The 19592-nt window shown below is 42.2% G+C and overlaps 1 protein-coding gene across 1 annotated transcript in view; it reads right to left on the bottom strand.

Moving 5' to 3' along the window:
- LOC124616177 (cytochrome P450 6k1-like) overlaps positions 1 to 19331 on the bottom strand; it is an 82688-nt gene extending 63357 nt beyond the window's left edge. Inside the window, exons 1-3 of the mRNA XM_047144463.1 lie at positions 19260 to 19331; positions 11369 to 11651; positions 11008 to 11246 (exon numbers count right to left, since the gene is read on the bottom strand). Coding sequence (XP_047000419.1) covers positions 11008 to 11246; positions 11369 to 11600 — 471 coding nt within the window. The 5' untranslated portion in view covers positions 11601 to 11651; positions 19260 to 19331. The remainder of the gene's footprint in view (positions 1 to 11007; positions 11247 to 11368; positions 11652 to 19259) is intronic.
- Between the last annotated feature and the right edge of the window lie 261 nt (positions 19332 to 19592).

The raw sequence follows: 19592 nt of genomic DNA, 5'->3' as shown, positions 1-19592 counted from the left end.
AAGCGATACCGGCTAGGCAGTACAACTTGCGAGTCACTATAGCCCTCAAACAGCTTGCGATGAAGCGGCATCATTAACTGAGTGGTACGTCCGCTTCATTGCCATGGCGGGGGTTCTATCACTCCACGTATTCCGCAGCTGAGAAGCGTAAGGCTAAAGCTATAGTCCTTACTGCCCCGAATTCCGCGCCCCAACTGGTGCCTGTTAGTCTCAGTACAATGTAACTTCTAGCAGTTACTTAATGCTTCGTGTTCGTTCCTGTAAGTTAATGCGCTATCTAATGTTACACACAAGTATTTTGGAATTGTGTAGTTCTCGAGCCTTACTTCCTTCCATGCTTCTTCAGGTGAAAAATACAGGTTTGCGTCTTTGAGCGGTTAGGTTTGAGTTGGTTTTCTTGTAGTAGAGACCCAGTTGTTCAGGAGCTTCTGATACTTTCTTTTCTCCCGTCTCAAAGTGATTTGCTTGAGCTGCGATGGCAAAATCTGTTGCACGTGCGAAAATACACTAGTCGGTACAAATGTGGGTTCTTTACTTTACTCCAGAAGAAGACCGAGTGGATAATGTAACATGTAAGATATTAGTTCACATTATTATAATTACATAGGTAAGAAGAATTACTTAACTTTGCACAATCTATTTTCACAGGAATGTCATGAGTGTTTACAACTGTCTCTGAACATTAACGTATGACTTCAAAACATAGCTCTCTCACTCATAGTACATTAAAAAATAACTTTCACGTAAAGTTCTGCCTAATTCATTGATCGCACAGCTGTCCTACAGGAAGAAGATTCTATCGTCTTAATCGACGATCGCATACTGTGGCCGAGCGGTCCCGTGCTCGGCCGTAAGTAGTACAGAAGTTGCTGCGGCGTAGCGAAACTTTTACCGGTGTGGCTACGTCGTTGTCGTTCATTCGTCTGTGTGGCTTGCAGCGACTACCTTCTCTGTATTTGAGTTACGACATACCAACCTTTCTTTGGCATCTCATTCTTTGGACGACACCACACAATCATCTGCCGGTGTATAACTTCGTGTGCTCTCATACAATGCGGTGGTTCGTTCTTTTGTTTTCTTCACTGGCTTCTTTGCCGTTGAAAATTCTGAAGGAGATTTCCAATCGTTTGTGTCATGCCACTATTTTTACTTAGTTTCTACATTTTCCGTTACAGCTGTTCGTGGTTCACTGTGTCGCAAGCAGGTGATAAGTGTATGAAAACAGCCCCAGTGACTCTTCTCTTCTCGAATTCATCCTTCATGTGTTGTGTTAGTTTCAGTACCTGCGACGTGTCACATCTGCCTGTTCTGATGCCGGCTTTTTGCAGTCTCAGGAGAGGCTCCAGTACGGACTCAGTTTAACGCCCTTCACACATGGTTCGCAGGACATTGTGCGAGAAAAGGGCAAGCTCAGTTTCGCATAGGAAGTTTACTATATTCGAATTAAAGGCATTATTTCGATTATAATAAATTTCATTGCGGCAGGAAAGCTTTCCCCCACAAATCAACACGCATTTACAATGTATCGCTTGTGTGAAATAGGTTTCGGCTCATGATACCCTGTTATCCGTGGATGATGGACAACACGAACATTCCACATTTCTAGATTACCGGAAAGAGTTTAACACAGTGCCCCGTTGCACAGTGTTAACGAAGTTCCGAGTATACGAAATAGCTGCCCAGACAGTGAGTGACTTGAAGACTTATTAAATAGCGGAACCCAGTATGTTGTACTGGACGGTGTGTGTTCGCCAGAGAAAAGTGTACCGTCAGAGGTGCCACTGGGAAGTGTGATCGAACCATTCTTGTTCTCCATGTACAACAAATGTTTCGACAGGTAGAGTGACGAGCAGTCTGCAGCTGTTTGCCGATGACGTTGTTGTGCTCTGGAAACTGTCGTCTTTTGCAACTGTAGAGCATTCAGGATGACTTAGACAGAATTTCTGTTCGGAGTGATGAATGACAGCTTGCTCTAAATATAGAAAAATGTAAGATATGACGGATGAGTGGGAAAAACAACCCTATAATATTCAAATACAGTACTGGTGTTGCGGAGCTTAACCCAGTCATGGCGATTGAATATCCAGGCGTCACGTTGCAAAGCGACATAAAATGGAACGATTAGGTGAGGATTGTGTTATTTCTATTTATTGGGAGAATTCTGGGAAAATATGGTTCCTCTGTAAAGGACACCGCACGTAAGACGCAGCTAGTGTAACCTACTGCCGAGTACCGTTACTACTGGAGTGTTTTGGATTCTCGCCAGGTCGAATTAAAGGAAGACAAAGAAGCAATTCAGGGGCATGCTGCTAGATTTGTTACCGGCAGGTTCGATCAGTACGCGAGTGTCACGGAGACGCTTTGTGCAATGAAATTGGAATACCCGGAGGAAAGGCGACGTTCTTTTCACGAAACACTACTAAGAAAATTTATAAGACCGGTAAAAAATGAAATGAGCGTGTGGCATTGTTGGCCGGGATGCCCCATCTGAAGAAGTTCGGCCGCCGAGTGCAATTCTTATTTCAGTCGACGCCACATTGGGCGACTTGTATGCCGGTGATGAGGAAGAAATTATGATGAGGACAACACAACACCCAGTCCACGAGCGGAGAAAACCTTCAACCTGGCCGGGAATCGAAACCGGGCCCGCTGCGTGGGAGGCAAGCACGTAACCACTTTTTTAAAATTTTGTTCGACATAGTTCGTTGCGTTTTTTGGTCTGGGCGGACGTCACAAGACATCCGTTCAACTTAATCGTTGATTCCTTGTCTTCAGTTTTTTTTTATTACAGAGAGCACGCAGCCCTCTGACCGAACACGCTGAGCTACCGTGCCGGTGTCAGCTAAGCAGCAGGACTATAAAACCGGTATTTGTGGCTGACTGCAGAGTGATTCTAATGTTGCCAAACTATATTTCGTGTAAGGACATCTAAGATATGATAAGAGGAACTAGGGCTCGTACAGAGACGTATAGATAGCAGTTGTTTCTTCGATCGTTTACGAGTCGAATAAGAAAGAAAGTGACTAGCAATGATACACAGTGTCCTCCGCCATGCACCATTTGGTAGCTTGCGGAGTTTGTGTGTAGATGTAGATGCAAATTAAATGAATCGCATGCTTTGCGAAGACGACAGGCAGTAAACCGCTTGCTGCAAGTGATTAAGTGATCGAATCTAAACCTCAACGATAACTAAATAAATTCTTCTAAAATGATAATAATAATAATAAAAAGAGTAACAAATAGATTCCTGCCGTAAGGAGATAGGTGTATGAGAAATTGCAGCGCCTCCGTCAGCGATTGGTTTACTTGCAGCAGCCTGGCGCACATCAACCATTTAACGGATAGACAAGACAGTTTGATCACTAGATAATTTTGAGCCCAGCTTGGGAGCAACAAGAACAATCACTGTACATCATTATCAAGCATGTCTGGCAGGAACGGAACAAGGATTATAATGTTAGTACTTCTTTCCTAAAATGTGTAATTTTTCTAGTTACGTTTTTTTGACACTGTTGTGTGAGAAAGGTCTCGTGATTAAGTTTTATCTAGTTCTGTAACTCTTCGGATACACTGTTACACTGTCGGCCGAAGTGGCCGTGCGGTTAAAGGTGCTGCAGTCCGGAACCGCAGGACCGCTACGGTCGCAGGTTCGAATCCTGCTTCGGGCGTGGATGTTTGTGATGTCCTTAGGTTAGTTAGGTTTAACTAGTTCTAAGTTCTATGGGACTAATGACCTCAGCAGTTGAGTCCCATAGTGCTCAGAGCCATTTGAACCATTTTTGAAATGTTACACTAAGATGCTCTCATTTCCCAGCCACGCTGAATTATAAGTCAGATGGGCACACGTTACCCATCCTGACATACTAATTTGTGTTTTCAGTGGCTGCTATAACTCACATTACTTGAATACCAGGATTTTTCCATTAAAGAAATTGCTGTATTCCTGTTATCTGACGACAATTTTGGTACACACTGTCAAGTCAGAAACACTGTTGTTTCTTTCCAGTCATCACAGTTAACCATTAGTGAGTAGTATATGGAAAGTTTTCTGTGCGCGCCTGACGTCGGAGAAACCAGTGCCTATATTCGACGTAGAGCAGGTGTCATTGTGAAAGTGCAGAGAAGACAAGTTCTGTGGGACACTTCCGTATCTGATTGTACTAACAAATCAAAAAAATGCTAAAGCAATAAATGAAACCCGTAAATTATATGACAGAGATTTTTATCCCTTACCATCACAGGAGACGGATTTTATAGGTAAGCACATGCCAAACAACTGATTAACTGTAGCACGGTATTTCCTGTTCAAACAATGTCATAAGACACTCTGTTGCACTAACTAGGGAGCATTGTCAAGAGTAAATGTACGATCTTGATGAAACTTGGCGGGTGCGCAGAGGGGGCAGAATAATGTAATACGTATTTTTTGTTTGTGCTCAGTTTCACTTTTAAAAGGTAAAACACACCCCGAAAGGTAATTTGACATATTAAGTTTGGAGGGAACATGTTTGAAACACTGATATATAACAAATGTTTTTCATATAAAAGTTGATAACTAATTAAAGTTCTTGAAAACTGTTTTGTCGAATTTTGTAGTAGTCAGAAATTTTGTAAACTACCCCACCACCATTAATTAATTTTAAAAATTGAAAACCTTCGTTACAATAAAATTAAAGAAGTTTTCAAGCTACGTACATCCACGTGTAATAAAGCTAGTTTCAAAAATGTCATTTTTGTAAAATAAGCTGTACACAATGTGCTTGCAGAGTATTTTCAGCATAACTAATTAAAATACCAGAACATTCATTGTTATTCTAGTTACTGTACATATTTTACTTGTATTTGTTTTATGTTTCAAACTGCTATTTTACGTTTTACTTTCTTTTTTTTGTTTTTTAGTTTACCGTTTCATGTAAGTGTATTTTCTCAATTGAAAATAAAAGGTAAATCATTATTATGACACAAAATCATTACAGTAGTGATAATCTATAGATAAATAGTTATAAAATTTTCTTACACAATGCACATAAAATGAACGATTGTACTTCTGCCTTCAAGCCCTTTGGGTTCACCAGATGAACAAATAAGAAAACATCTATCAAACATCTTTTGTCGTACTCAGGCGTATTTTTACCAGATTTCAGTGCCGGCGCAAGGACATTTGAGGCTTCGAAAAGAGATTCTCGAATTCTCGGTCCAAACTGACCATTAGTTTCTTTCAAAACTATGAAAAGGTGAGTGGTCAATATGAAAACACCCGGGGACAAAGAACTCGTTCATCAGCTGATCCCAAAAGGCTCGAGAGCACAGGTACAGACGTGAGATGTATACGGCTTTCGATCCTGGAAAAACATTGTGAATAGATTTTCAGGTGTAGTTCTTTTGAATGATTGTGATGTCACTCTCCGCTTGAGAAACGACATAATCAAGCAGCACTCACTAGTGCACAATCAATGCTCTTCGCCAAGGCTTATCAACGTACTGAAATATGCCTGATACAAATCACAATATTTAGAGGGTCACCCGTGACAGTTTGGAATCCTGTAGATTTTGTTTTACTTTGGGTTCTCCGTCGTGTATATTATGTGAAGGAATTTCGTTCATTTTATGGGCATGGTGCAAGGAAACTTCATGTCTTAAGTATTTATTTACAGACTTGCTGTTACCCGCTGCGTCGCTCGCATATCAGCAGGTTTGTTACGATGAGCGATGGTAGTAAGTAAGCCAGTAATTTTACAAGATGTCTGTGTATTTAGTGGCGTAGAGACGCAAGTACAAAAAATGTATTCAGTGCCGGTATGTAGTTACATAATGAATGTGTTCCTATTATTTTGCTGCATGTCGAACCAGAAATCATGCATTATATTTTTCTATTTATATTTAAAGAACGTCTCGATTCCTTACATTCATGGAGAAGCAAAGTTTTCAGCAGTTTCTCTAGCTCACCTAGTACTGGATGCGAAATTTTGTCACCAGAGCAGCACATACCAACCGTTTCTCTCTTCCATTTTAATACGTTATGGTGCCTTCATTTTTGATTTGTCCCCCTATGATGATTAATTTATGATTGACAGAGTCAGTTAATGTCCGCAGCTCGTGGTCTCGCTGTAGCGTTCTCGATTCCCAACCACGGGGTCCCGGGTTCGATTCCCGGCGGGGTCAGGTATTTTCACCTAGCTCGAGATGTGTTGTTGTGTCAACCCCATTACGGTCGGAGGACCTCCACTAGGACCTTGCCTAGTACGGCGGTGCGGGTCTCCCGCATCGTTCCCCTACGCTCTGCCAAGGAGTATGGGACTTCATCACCATCGTCATCATCATAGTCGGTTAATAGATCAGAATCAAATGCAGCCCACCAAAAGGCTCCCGCATTCCATATGTAAAGGTACGGCCCTCTCTTAGCCTTTAAGTGACGCTATCGATGTGATTATTCAAGCCTCTTGGAAGCTGTATAAAATGCGAGTTTGTGACTGTTCTGATGTCTCTGTAGCTGTTACGGCCGCCTGACGTTCTGCATCCAAGTTCCGGCGGATATGAAATTGCTCTGAGGTTTGTTGGATTCGAGGAACTCTCGCAGCTTGAGCTCTCTTAGAACTACGCGCTAAATCAGATGTACATTTACGAAGCTCATAGTAATAGTTTTAAATATAGTTCTCCGGCTTGCTGTTTTATCTTATTGTTATATCTCACACAAAAGTCTCCAGCTAAGCCAGATGGGGTAGGAATTCAATAGCATAAAGTATGCGCACAGTAACATTGGATTTGCAACGTCACGGAATAACCTACAGACACTAACAGTCGCCGACCATCGCAATAGCGTCGTCTGCATGTCAGTCAAGTAGACCGTATTTAAAAATGTTAATAATACTAAAAAAATACGATTTCCTAAACTCGTAGCCTATGGTATTCCTAAGGTTCAACCCATCCCCACGCTAAATACGGTTCAGTAGTAGAGTCGTGAAAACTTAGCAGTGTGAGTTACTCGTATGTATGAAACACGTTGAGAATTGAATAAGCATTGTATTAACGACGTTGAACCATATTACGTAGAACATATCAACCAACAAAAGCATTTGCACAAATATGGTAAAGCTCAAAAGTGAAACAGAAAATAGTTTTTTCAAAAAGTAAATATTTTTCCTTAGTTTGCGTAATATTCTTCAAATTAATAAATATCTTGTAATACATACTTTGTAAAGTAACCTACCTTCTTCATCAGGGTTCAAGCTATCTCACGGCAGATTTCATGGATTCAGCGATTTAGTCGTGGAAACGTAACAGGGCTACTTTCGCATTTATAATATTAGTAAGCATTATCATTACTGTAATGATTTTGTATCATAATAATGAGTTACACATTATTTTCAATTGACAGAATTCGTATAGAAATGGTAAACTAAAAAACAAGCCAAAAATTAATGTAAAACGTAAAATAACAATTTAAAACATAAAAGAAATATAAGTAAAATATATACAATAACTAGGCTAATGGTGAATGTCTAGATATTTTAATTGTGTATGCTGAAAATACTCGGACTCCACATAGTATACAGTTTCTTTTTCAAAAGTGGAATTTCAGAAACCAGGTTTATTACATATGAATGTTCGAATATGTAGCTTGGAAGTTTCTTTAATTTCAGTTGTAACAAAAGTTTATTTATTTCCAAGTCCGTATCGATCTTAGTGCTGAGTTTTCACTCAGACGGCGCTTTGGCGTTAAGCGGTTATTTCCGTGTGTGGTCGCTGGCCGGCGCTTAGCTGGAGGCGTGTGAGGAGGTAAGAGGTGGCTGCCTTGGCGCGAAGACAGTTCGGCTCGGCTGGGGTTGTTTGCGTCTGGACGCCGAGTGGGGCCCGATGGGAAGACCGGACCGTGATTTTACGGTTAATAGTGTGGACAGCGGCGTGGTGTGCCGTTTAACTTGATTCGCAAGGGGAGCAAAATCCCGCCTGTTGTAGTTTGTCGAGCCTGAGTTTGAAATGCCTTCTATGTGCGGCGGGATGCCATTTCGTCTTACTGTCTCTCCGTCGCTGGGATTGTTATCCTCGTTTACCGTCCCATGGATGTATATCGATGGGGTACGCTGCTCTCCGTACTCTGCTAGACGCTGGTGATGGAAGTGCGTCGTTCAGCGGCACCTTAGTCTGGGTGCTTTATGTTTGATCTTCAAGTGCATAGTCTTCGAGTGGCACTCCTTAGAGTTTGCCTTGCGCGGTTAGATTGGAGTTTATTTTGTCTTGTGGTGCTTCCGCTTTCCGTTAACGAAGGTTAAGCTTGATTCGGCACTCCGTACGACGCTTGGCACCTCAGCAGGCGGGTCGTAGCCACCTTCGCGACTAAACGGAAGCCTTTGGACTGAGATGTCTTGTGTTTTGCATATTGTTCATAAATTGTTGTTTTGGTATTAAGTTGGCTGAGGTTTCCTATGGATTTCCAGGCATTTGATCTGTTATCCGGCCCGGGCTAGGTCTCGTTATTTTGAAGGTCGGTCCTTGTTTTGGCTTAGTACGATTTTGGTTTACTGCCTGGTGGCTCTGGTAGTACGCCGGGTCGCTGTGGTTGTGTTGCATTTTGTATGGGGCTGTGTGCTCGTTGCCGTGGAGTACCATTGTGCGAACTGCTTCACTGGGGAGTACTGATCGGGCCATTCTTGGCCCTCTGCTGTATGAAATGATTTTATTATTATTTTAAAGTAACATTATCACTTAAATGATTTAATTCTTGTTGCATTAATTGCAACTTGGGTAGTGAGAAATTTAGTAGTGTAATTACGTAAGATTTAATAGGGGCACATGCCCCTTTACCTGTTTCGTAATCTGTTAATTACCGAAAGATCTTAAGCTTATAGTCATATGATGTGATTTTCTTAAATTATTGTATTTTTATGTCATGTTATTGTTTTTTTTTTAATTTGCTGATCACTGGTCTACTGTTCCAAGTATTAAAATGCTTCAGGTAGCTATCACTTGGGTGTAACGCGCGGAACCGCAACGCAGAGAGTGCCTTACGTGTCCGTTGTTTGTTTTGGTGCAACTGAGTTAAGTATTGTGTTGCCTCCTCCCTTGCGGCCCCGTCGTGTTCTTTTCATAAACATTTCCTTCAAGGCATTTTAGTTAATTTTATTCTAGTATTATTTTAATTTCTTACATTGGAAAAATTGTGCGGCCTTCATTATACACACTGTTCGTCATAGCGGAGTTGATGTGCCACTGTAATTTCTTAAACTCCATTGTGTGTGCCCTTCGTGATACATATTGTTTGTCATAATAGATTTGAGTATGGCAATTATAATGTCTCATATATCATGATGTGCGTGTGTAATGGTGCAATAAATGGATGATTGTTATTTCCGTTTTTGGCGCCCTTCATGCCTCCTTTCTTGTCCCTATTGGTACGCTATCCTTGTACTTGTGTTGGTAAACCACATCAGTTTTCCTTTTTCAAAATTAATTGATGGTGATAGGATAATTTGCAAAATTTCAAACTATTACAAAACTCAATTATGCAGTTTTCAAGAACTTTAATAGAATGGCGTGTGACGAGGACCTCCCGTCGAGTAGACCGCTCGCCTGGTGCAAGTCTTTCGATTTGACGCCACTTCGGCGACTTGCGGGTCGAAAGAACTTTAATTACATGTCGACTTCCACATGCGAAATATTTGTATACCTCATCGTTTTTAAGGTATTCCCACCAAACTTAATATGCCAGATTTCCTTTCGGAGCGTGTTTTAGCACTTAAATGTGACACTGGGCACAAGCAAAAATATTCGTGTTGCATTATTGTGCCCCTCTACACACCCGCCAGGTTTCATCAAGATCGTTTTTTTTTACTCTGGGGCACGTTCCTTTGTAAGTGATAACAATAAGTTACCAGTTGGTCAAAATGCGTCAGTGACATACGATATAACGTCAAATACTTCTCAGGTTCCAGGGGACCGATGACCTCGCTGTCCCTTCCCCAAAACACTGGTAGCAGTTACTTCTGTAAAATATCTGGGAGTATGCGTGCGGAACGATTTGAAGTGGAATGATCATATAAAATTAATTGTTGGTAAGGCGGGTACCAGGTTGAGATTCATTGGGAGAGTGCTTAGAAAATGTAGTCCATCAACAAAGGAGGTGGCTTACAAAACACTCGTTCGACCTATACTTGAGTATTGCTCATCAGTGTGGGATCCGTACCAGATCGGTTTGACGGAGGAGATAGAGAAGATCCAAAGAAGAGCGGCGCGTTTCGTCACAGGGTTATTTGGTAACCGTGATAGCGTTACGGAGATGTTTAATAAACTCAAGTGGCAGACTCTGCAAGAGAGGCGCTCTGCATCGCGGGGTAGCTTGCTCGCCAGGTTTCGAGAGGGTGCGTTTCTGGATGAGGTATCGAAATATATTGCTTCCCCCTACTTATACCTCCCGAGGAGATCACGATTGTAAAATTAGAGAGATTAGAGCGCGCACGGAGGCTTTCAGACAGTCGTTCTTCCCGCGAACCATACGCGACTGGAACAGGAAAGGGAGGTAATGACAGTGGCACGTAAAGTGCCCTCCGCAATAACCCCTTGGGTGGCTTGCGGAGTATAAATGTAGATGTAGATGTAGAAAATCAGCCAACCATTAGGTTCCACTTGAGGTATCTCGTAAAGGCAAGTGAACGTACCCAAACCTTAGTCTAACTAATTGCTATCGCCAATTCTTTATTTTTTATATACTGCGTTTCTTCATCAAGAGCACACAATTAATTTCTCTGTGAGACTTGAGCTCTGTGCGCCAAAGACAGATTGGAGGAACATGTATAAAGTTACTACATCATTCACATGCAAATACGTCAGCTAATGAAATTCACACGGCGAAGAAACAAAACTTAACCTCACTTTGATTCCATTTCATTCTTACAGTGCGCTGATAAAAGTTGATATCATACCAGAAATTGTATCATTACATTGTACTGACATTGTATAGTCGCTGTTTGCTATCAGACGTCGCCATGTTTTAAAAATTTAATTTCTGCTCACCTCGAACATCATTTTTAATTTCCCCGAGGTAAACGCCGGGGTCAGCTTGGAGCGCAGCCTCTTCCACTTGCTGCCGTTAAGGAACAGCAGGTGGTGGTTGAGCGGCTCGCTGTCATCGAACGGTATGCACCTGTCCTGGAATGCGTCGAAGTCCTTGACCAGAACGTCGCGAATGATATCTGGGTCGAAGACCAGGAAGGCTGGTGCGAAGAGTACGTAAATCCCGAGGAAGGGCTTGTCTATGACAAGAGAAAGCTGTGGAGGAGCGCAGTTCAGCGGAAAAGCATCATGGAAACAAAAACAATAACAAAAAGCAATAAGCACAGCGATGCAGAAAACAGTAGAGAATGCACATACGTACCTCGGTATCGTTTGTAGATTTCGTGTAGATGAAGTTCAACTCGCTTCTTTCCGAATAAAGCCTCTTTTTCCACACTCCCGAAAGGGAAAACTGCTTCGGCCTGTGGAACGCCCCTTTTCGTCCAGTAGGAATACCAGGAGAGGAAATAGAGGTAGACAGCGACGGACAGTACTAAGAACAGGCCCGTTGTAGCTCCCCACCACGATTCCAGCACAATCGCCATGACGCTCATGATGGAGCTAGCGGTGCCCACCTGTTATCACGTAGCCTTGCTGACGTCGGCCTGAAATGAAAGACATTGGAACAGAAACAGGAAGTTTACAATAATGCTTCTACTACAATATTTACTAGCAACTATTGGCTACCTGCCATATAGGATGCTCCGAAAAAACCGTTTACGCATTAAGAGACCATTCTAATGTGCAATATTTGCTCATGAATGATGACGCAATTGCTGTAACGTTACTCAGTAACCCCCACAGGTTGGATTCACCTTCTCTGTTAAAACATTTTTTTGTTTTATCTCAGAAATTGTACGACAAAAGTGTAAAAAACATACTTGAAAGTCTCTTCGGGTTTGCTGCTGGATCCTAAAATCAACTCGATTCAATATTTCGGCGATCCAACATCTTCAGGAGAACGCTGCTTCTGCTGATGAGATTCGCTGCGAACTCCGGTAGCAAACCGAAAAAGACTTTCAGGACTTACTACGCCGGGAATGCCTACGAAGTCGCATGTAGGAAACGTGACACTAAATGGTGTGGAGTCGCACTAAATCTAAAATCGTCGACCCTCTGTAACAACTGCATGCTATCTCGTCCAAACCACTCTTATAAAAGCAAAGCTAAGTTTCCTTAAACCGAAGCTAAATATATCGTCCTCTTCCGCAAGAACGTTACATCAGTTAACCTAAACAAACCCATACGTGTCGCAGCCACAAGAGAAACCATAATCCGTTTCATAACCACAGGTCTCCAATATATCATCACTTTCGACGACGTCGTATCCTCCAACAAGTAATAGCTGCTTCTTCCGTATTCCATCTTAGTGCCACATAGACATGCACTCTAACAGTCACTCCCATTTCACCTACCCCCCTTCTACAAACGCGTTTGTAATCTCAGTCCCTTCTCAGGCTGCGCACCATCACTGCCATCAAGTACTGGCTCCCCATCACAATCACAGCTTCATCTTATTCCTTTATTCCAACCCTTGCAGTACACACATCACACATGCAGAATTCACTTCTCCAGTCCACTCGCGTACTTTAGCCACACATGTCGAGCCTCCTTCTGCAGTACTACACTTCCATTCCATCCGGTGTTTTTTAGCTACAGTTCTTCATATAGCCACTGGAAACGACCCTCAGTCTAAACGCAGCACCTCCTGCATCAACACCATCAGCTGTATAACAGCTCCAAATGCATCATTCTCGAAGACATACATCACTACATCTTAACTACCCCACTGTTATCGTTGTTGTGTGGCCTTCAGTCCGAAGACTGGTTTGATGCAGGTCTCCATGCTGCTCTAGCCTGTGCGAATCTTTTCATCTCTGCGACCCATAGTTTTCCGAATCTGCTTACTGTGTACATCTCTTGGTCTCCTCTAAGATTTCCCCCCCCCTCCCCCCCCCCCCCCACGTTTCCCACCAGTACTAAATTGGCGATTCCTTGATGTTACAGAATGTGTCCTAGCAATTGAGCCCTTCTTTTGGTCAAGTTGTCCCACAAATTTCTTGACTCTCCAGTTCTATTTAGTAATTCCTCACTAGTTACTTGATCGACCCATCTAATCTTCGACATTCTTCTTTAGCACCACGTTTCTAAAGCTTATATTCTCTTTTCATCTGAACTTCAACTGACTCCTGTGAATGTCTTACAATTTAAAATCTGGTTCCTAAATCTCTGTCCAGCCATTATACGGGGTGGTCCATTGATCGTGACCGGGCCAAATATCTCACGAAATAAGCGTCAAACGAAAAAACTACAAAGAACGAAATGTGTCTAGCTTGAAGGGGGAAACCAGATGGCGCTAAGTTGGCCCGCTAGATGGCGCTGCCATAGGTCAAACGGATATCAACTGCATTTTTTAAAATAGGAACCTCCATTTTTATTATATATTCGTGTAGTACGTAAAGAAATATGAATGTTTTAGTTGAACCACTTTTTTCGCTTTGTGACAGATGGCGCTGTAATAGTCACAAACATATGGCTCACACTTTTAGACGAACAGTTGGTAACAGGTAGGTTTTTTAAATTAAAATACAGAACGTAGGTATGTTTGAACATTTTATTTCAGTTGTTCCAATGCGATACATGTACCTTTGTGAATTCATCGTTTCTGAGAACGCATGCTGTTACAGCATGATTACCTGTTAATACCACATTAATGCAATAAATGCTCAAAATGATGTCCGTCAACCTCAATGCTTTTGGCCGTACGTGTAACGACATTCCTCTCATCATCAAGAAGTTCGCCTTCCGTAATGTTCGCACATGCTTTGACAATGCGCTGACTCATGTTGTCAGGCGTTGCCGGTGGATCACGATAGCAAATACCCTTCAACTTTCACCACTGAAAGAAATCCGGGGCCGTCAGATCCGGTGAACGTGCGGGCCATGGTATGGTGCTTTGACGACCAGTCCACCTGTCATGAAATATACTATTCAATACCGCTCCAACCGCGCGCGAGCTATGTGCCGGACATCCATCATGCTGGAAGTACATCGAGATTCCGTCATGCAGTGAAACATCAAGTAGTACCATCGGTAAAACATTACGTAGGAAATCAGCATACATTGCACCATTTAGATTTCCATCGATAAAATGGGGGCCAATTATCCTTCCTCCCATAATGCCGCCATACATTAACCCGCCAAGGTCGCTGATGTTCCACTTGTCACAGCCATCGTGGATTTTCCGTTGCACAATAGTGCATATTATGCCGGTTTACGTTACCACTGTTGGTGCATGACGCTTCGTCGCTAAATAGAACGCGTGCAAAGAATCTGTCATCGTCCCGTAATTTCTCTTGTGTCCAATGGCAGAACTGTACACGACGTTCAAAGTCGTCGCCATGCAATTCCTGGTTCCTAGAAATATGGTAGTGGTGCAATCGATGTTGATGTAGCATTCTCAACACCGACGTTTTTGAGATTCGCGATTCTCGTGCAATTTGTCTGCTACTGATGTGCGGATTAGCCGCGACAGCAGCTAAAACATGTACTTGGGTATCGTCATTTGTTGCAGGTCGTGGTTGACGTTTCACATGTGGCTGAACACTTCCTGTTTCCTTAAATAACCTAACTATCCGGTGAACGGTCCGGACACTTGAATGATGTCGTCCAGGATTCCGAGCAGCATACATAGCACACGCCCGTTGGGCATTTTGAACACAATAGATATACATCAACACGATATCGTCCTTTTCCGCTGTTGGTAAACGGTCCATTTTAACACGGGTAATGTATCACGAAGCAAATAACGTCCGCACTGGCGGAATGTTACGTGATACCAGGTACTTATACGTTTGTGACTATTACAGCGCCATCTATCACAACTACGTACTACACGAATAAATAATAAAAAAAATGGGGGTTCCTATCCAAAAAAAAAAACGCACTTGATATCCGTTTGACATATGGCAGCGCCAACTAGCGAGCCAACCATAGCGCCATCTGGTTTCCCCCTTCAAGCTAGACGAGTCTCGTTCTTTGTAGTTTTTTCGGTTGATGCTTATTTCGCGAGATATGTGGCCCGGTCACTATCAATGGACCACCATGTATAATCAATCTGAACCCTACTGCCGGCCGAAGTGGCCGTGCGGTTAAAGGCGCTGCAGTCTGGAACCGCCAGACCGCTACGGTCGCAGGTTCAAATCCTGCCTCGGGCATGGATGTTTGTGATGTCCTTAGGTTAGTTAGGTTTAACTAGTTCTAAGTTCTAGGGGACTAATGACCTCAGCAGTTGAGTCCCATAGTGCTCAGAGCCATTTGAACCATTTGAACCCTACTGGTGTCTCCAGGTCTCTTCCACGTATACAAACCTCTTTCATAATTCTTAAACCAATTGTTAGCGAAGCTTAAATTATGCCCTCCTGACCGGCCATCGTGCTGTTACCGCTTCTACACTGACAACACGATATTTTTATATTGGCGCATCCGCTTCTCGTGATGTCTGAGCAGCAGTCAGGTTGTCTGCAGATGACGCTGTCGTTTATCGCCTAGTAAAGTCATCAGACGATCAAAACAAATTGCAAAACGATTTAGATAAGATATGTGTATGGTGTGGAAATTGGCATGTGACCCTAAATAATGAAAAGTGGCCGGCCGGGGTGGCCGAGCGGTTCTAGGCGCTACAGTCTGGAACCGCGCGACCGCTACGGTCGCAGGTTCGAATCCTGCCTCGGGCATGGATGTGTGTGATGTCCTTAGGTTAGTTAGGTTTAAGTAGTTCTATGTTCTAGGGGACTGATGACCTTAGAAGTTAAGTCCCATAGGGCTCAGACCCATTTGAACCAATGAAAAGTGTGTGATCATCCACATGAGTGCTAAAAGGAACCCGTTAAACTTCGCTTACACGATAAATCAGTCAAGCCTAAAGGCCGTAAATTCAACTAAGTACCTAGGGATTATAATTACAAATAACTTAAATTGGAAAGAATGCATAGAAAATGTTGTGGGCTAGGCAAACCAAAGACTGCGTTTTTGGCAGAACACTTGTAATAGATCTACTAAAGAGACGGTTGTCCGTTCTCTTTTGGAGTACTGCTGCGCGGTCTGGGATCCTTACCATGTAGTATCAACGGAGTACCTCGAGAAAGTTCAAAGAAGAGCACCATGTTTCGTATTATCGCGAACTAGGGGAGGGAGTGTCACTGACATGATACAGGATTTGGAGTGGACATTATTAAAAGAAAGGCGTTTTTAGTTGTGGCGGCGGTATCTTGTTACGAAATTTCAATCACCTGCTTTTTCCTCGGAATGCGAAAATATTTTGTTAACGCTGGCCTACGTAGGGAAAAACTATCATCATAATAAAATAAGGGACTTCAGAGCTCGCACAGAAATATATAGATGTTCGATTTTTCCGCGCGCTGTTCGAGATTGGAATAATAGAGAATTATTTTGAAGGCAGTTCGATGAACCCTCTGCGAGGAACTTAAGTGTAATTTGCGGAGTATCCATGTAGATAGTGTACATGTTGAACAGCAGAAGAAGAAGACTGCGTTCTTGCCTTATTCCCTTTCTAATCGAAGCACCTACACTTTGCTCTTCCACGCTTATTGTTCCTTTTGGTCTTGTCGATATTCTATATTACTTGTCTTTATCAGTAGGTATACAATTATAATAAGCTGACAAGCAATTGTGAAGATGATTATGACTGAAGTTTAAAGGGAGAGAGTATCTGGATCGAGCAGTATCTCAACTGACATTGGTAGGAAAGAAAACTGGATGTGACATTAATGAAAGATACAAAACGGTATGGTATTTTCAAGAAGCGATTTACAAATACTTGTAAACATACATCGGAAAGGTCGGTAGATTATTTGTATCTTTTTCTTTGACGTGGGACGCAGTTTATTACATCATTAACAGTTCCAAATGAAATCACGGCCTCCAGCACAAAACATAGTATTTATCTGAGTTTAGTAAGCAACGATAAACATAATCAAAACACGTGATCACAGAATACCTGAACAGTTACGAGGCACTCGCTCGGATACTCCGACTCCCGGTGTCCGGAAAATTTTGATCAGAAGGAGCGTTTACCTGCTGCCGATTCGCTTTCTGTCACGTAATGAATCAACAATAAAGAAGAAAAGGAAAAGAAGAATTGTACTAGTAATGGCATACGAATTGTGAATCTGTGCTCAATCCTGTGTGCTCAATCCTGGAAACAGTGAAGAACTGACAGTTCAGTCCTTTCCTGTTTTTGTCCGTGAGCACCTGCTACTTTGAGGGCGCATGCAAACTGGTGAGCATCATACACCATTTTTAATAACCGATGTCCCTTTGATCATAGATGACTGATGCAGACACTACATACAACAGCTTAGAGAGTTTTATAGAAGATGCTGTTAGTTTATACTGTTGTATCACGTCTTTTAGAAATATTTCATACGGCGTCAGTAATGTGACACCACGTAACTCACGGTTATATTTACTTAACGTTCGTCCCTTGAAAAAAATCAGTTTCCAGCCTGAGTTAATATACCATTTTGGGCTTCATACAGTCATTACAAAGGGAAGACGTCATATTTCTGAAAGTGTTTCAGATATTTTATAGCGACGATACGCGAGGACTGCTGTTGCCAGTATCGCCTCGAGAGTGTGTAGCTCCTTAAGAAAGGAAACAGTAACAGGCGGCAGAAATGTAGTGAATGCGTAAATGCTAATGGCAAACTTATTCTGCAGATAACATTTGCCGAGGAATCGACAGGTTTTGCACACTGGAACCAACAACAATTCAAATGTTCGTATGTGGGCGGCTGAAGAACCTAATACTTTTGTTGAAAGAAATACTGAGTGTGCTATCTCAGTTAATAAGTAAGGGAGGCCTCACTGACAGCCAACATACAGATCCAGTTACAGTGGATGACTTTAGTGCATTTAGTAGGATACGTACCGTAATCGTTATTAACACTCATAAATAAGTCAGATAAATGTAAAGTACTTGTTGACAGTGGTGGTAAGTTCACTACAAGTGGGATAAATAGAGCCATTAACTCATATTTACTCAATCCGAGCAGACTCACCTTGAGGCAAACATTTGATTCAATATTTCAAATTGCCGTTATTGGATACGAAATTGCGTAAGGCACTTATATCTGATGATTTTGAAAATTCGTTCCTAAGCAGCACAAATTATGAAGAAGTGTTTAAACAGCTTCTGGAAACGGCTGCTGACTAATAGAGTTTCTAAAAACAAGTACTTGTGGTAAAGACGTGAATGATATCACTTCAAAACATGTGACTTTTCGGTAAATATTTTTCACAAACAGTTTCTCTAAAACAAGGAACAAACACTGTGTAAACTACAGTAGACGGGAGTTACTCACATTTTCAAAATACATGTAGATTTTTAAGTAATGGTGTGTCTCCTTCTAACGTTTACCTTACTGGGTGTAGTTTTTTCTGTACCGTGTAACACAAAAGCTGCATTTTTGACATTGGATCAAGCTCTAAATCTGTATATTTCACAAAACCATGAAAATGATGCACGAAGGTAAGTTGTGTTTAAAGTAACACCGTTGAAGAGTAATTATAGCTCTATTCTCCCTTCTTAGCTGCTCTACATCGCAATGTAATCTGCGTGAAATGCTCAATACACGACAGGTCATATGTTAGCATCGCAATTTCACACTGGAAGAAACGACTAGAATTACCACCGCTGTCGCGCCCGTGACTACACATAGCACTCAGGTTGGGACGTCACTACATCTACATCTACATCCATACTCCGCAAGCCACCTGACGGTGTGTGGTGGATGGTACTTTGAGTACTTCTATCGGTTCTCCCTTCTATTCCAGTCTTGTATTGTTGCAGGCCCGCTCTCACAGAGGCCTCGGGTAAACTCGCCAAATCCCTTACTGCTATTCGAGAGGAATACACAGTGTTCCAATACCGGCTGTCACTCTGTCCTTCTCTCTCGTCAACATAAATAACTGAAATATGACACAGTGTTCTTCACGTACTCACCTCACCCATCGAAACGATGCAGGAATGTATCGGAAACGAAGCCCAATTGAATCAGTTTTTCGAGGCAGTACACCAAAAGAAAAGTAAAGGCAACAAGCAAAAGACAGTTTGTCAGAATAAAACCAGTAAAGGCAGTAACAAAGCGAATGCGTCGCCCGGGAAATTTACTCCAGCTGCACGTACTCACCACTAGGCTGCTGGAGTCGACCAGGTCTCCGGTAGAATGGTGACGACTAGGCCTCTGATGAGGCCGACCAGCAACTTCGCAGTCAGAATTACTTGTCGTTTACGTACGTATCTCCGAATCAATCTGATACGAAGGCGTCAAGGTCAGTTTTTGTATTCTTATCAAACACTCTTCTACGGTTATCACGAATACCTCTCACATCAAGCACTCTCCATATGAAAAGATATTCAAATTATTATCTAGCTCTAACGCTGCGCTATTTTGTGCAAGTGTGTTAACAATGGTTACAGATTTCGCTGAAGCCTAACAAATTGCACCATGATATTGAAAAGT

This window comes from Schistocerca americana, chromosome 5 (genome assembly GCF_021461395.2).
Source record: "Schistocerca americana isolate TAMUIC-IGC-003095 chromosome 5, iqSchAmer2.1, whole genome shotgun sequence".
Classification (NCBI taxonomy): Eukaryota; Metazoa; Arthropoda; class Insecta; order Orthoptera; family Acrididae; genus Schistocerca; species Schistocerca americana.
The sequence above is the reverse complement of the archived record's forward strand: the minus strand, read 5'-3'. Positions and strand labels throughout refer to the sequence as shown.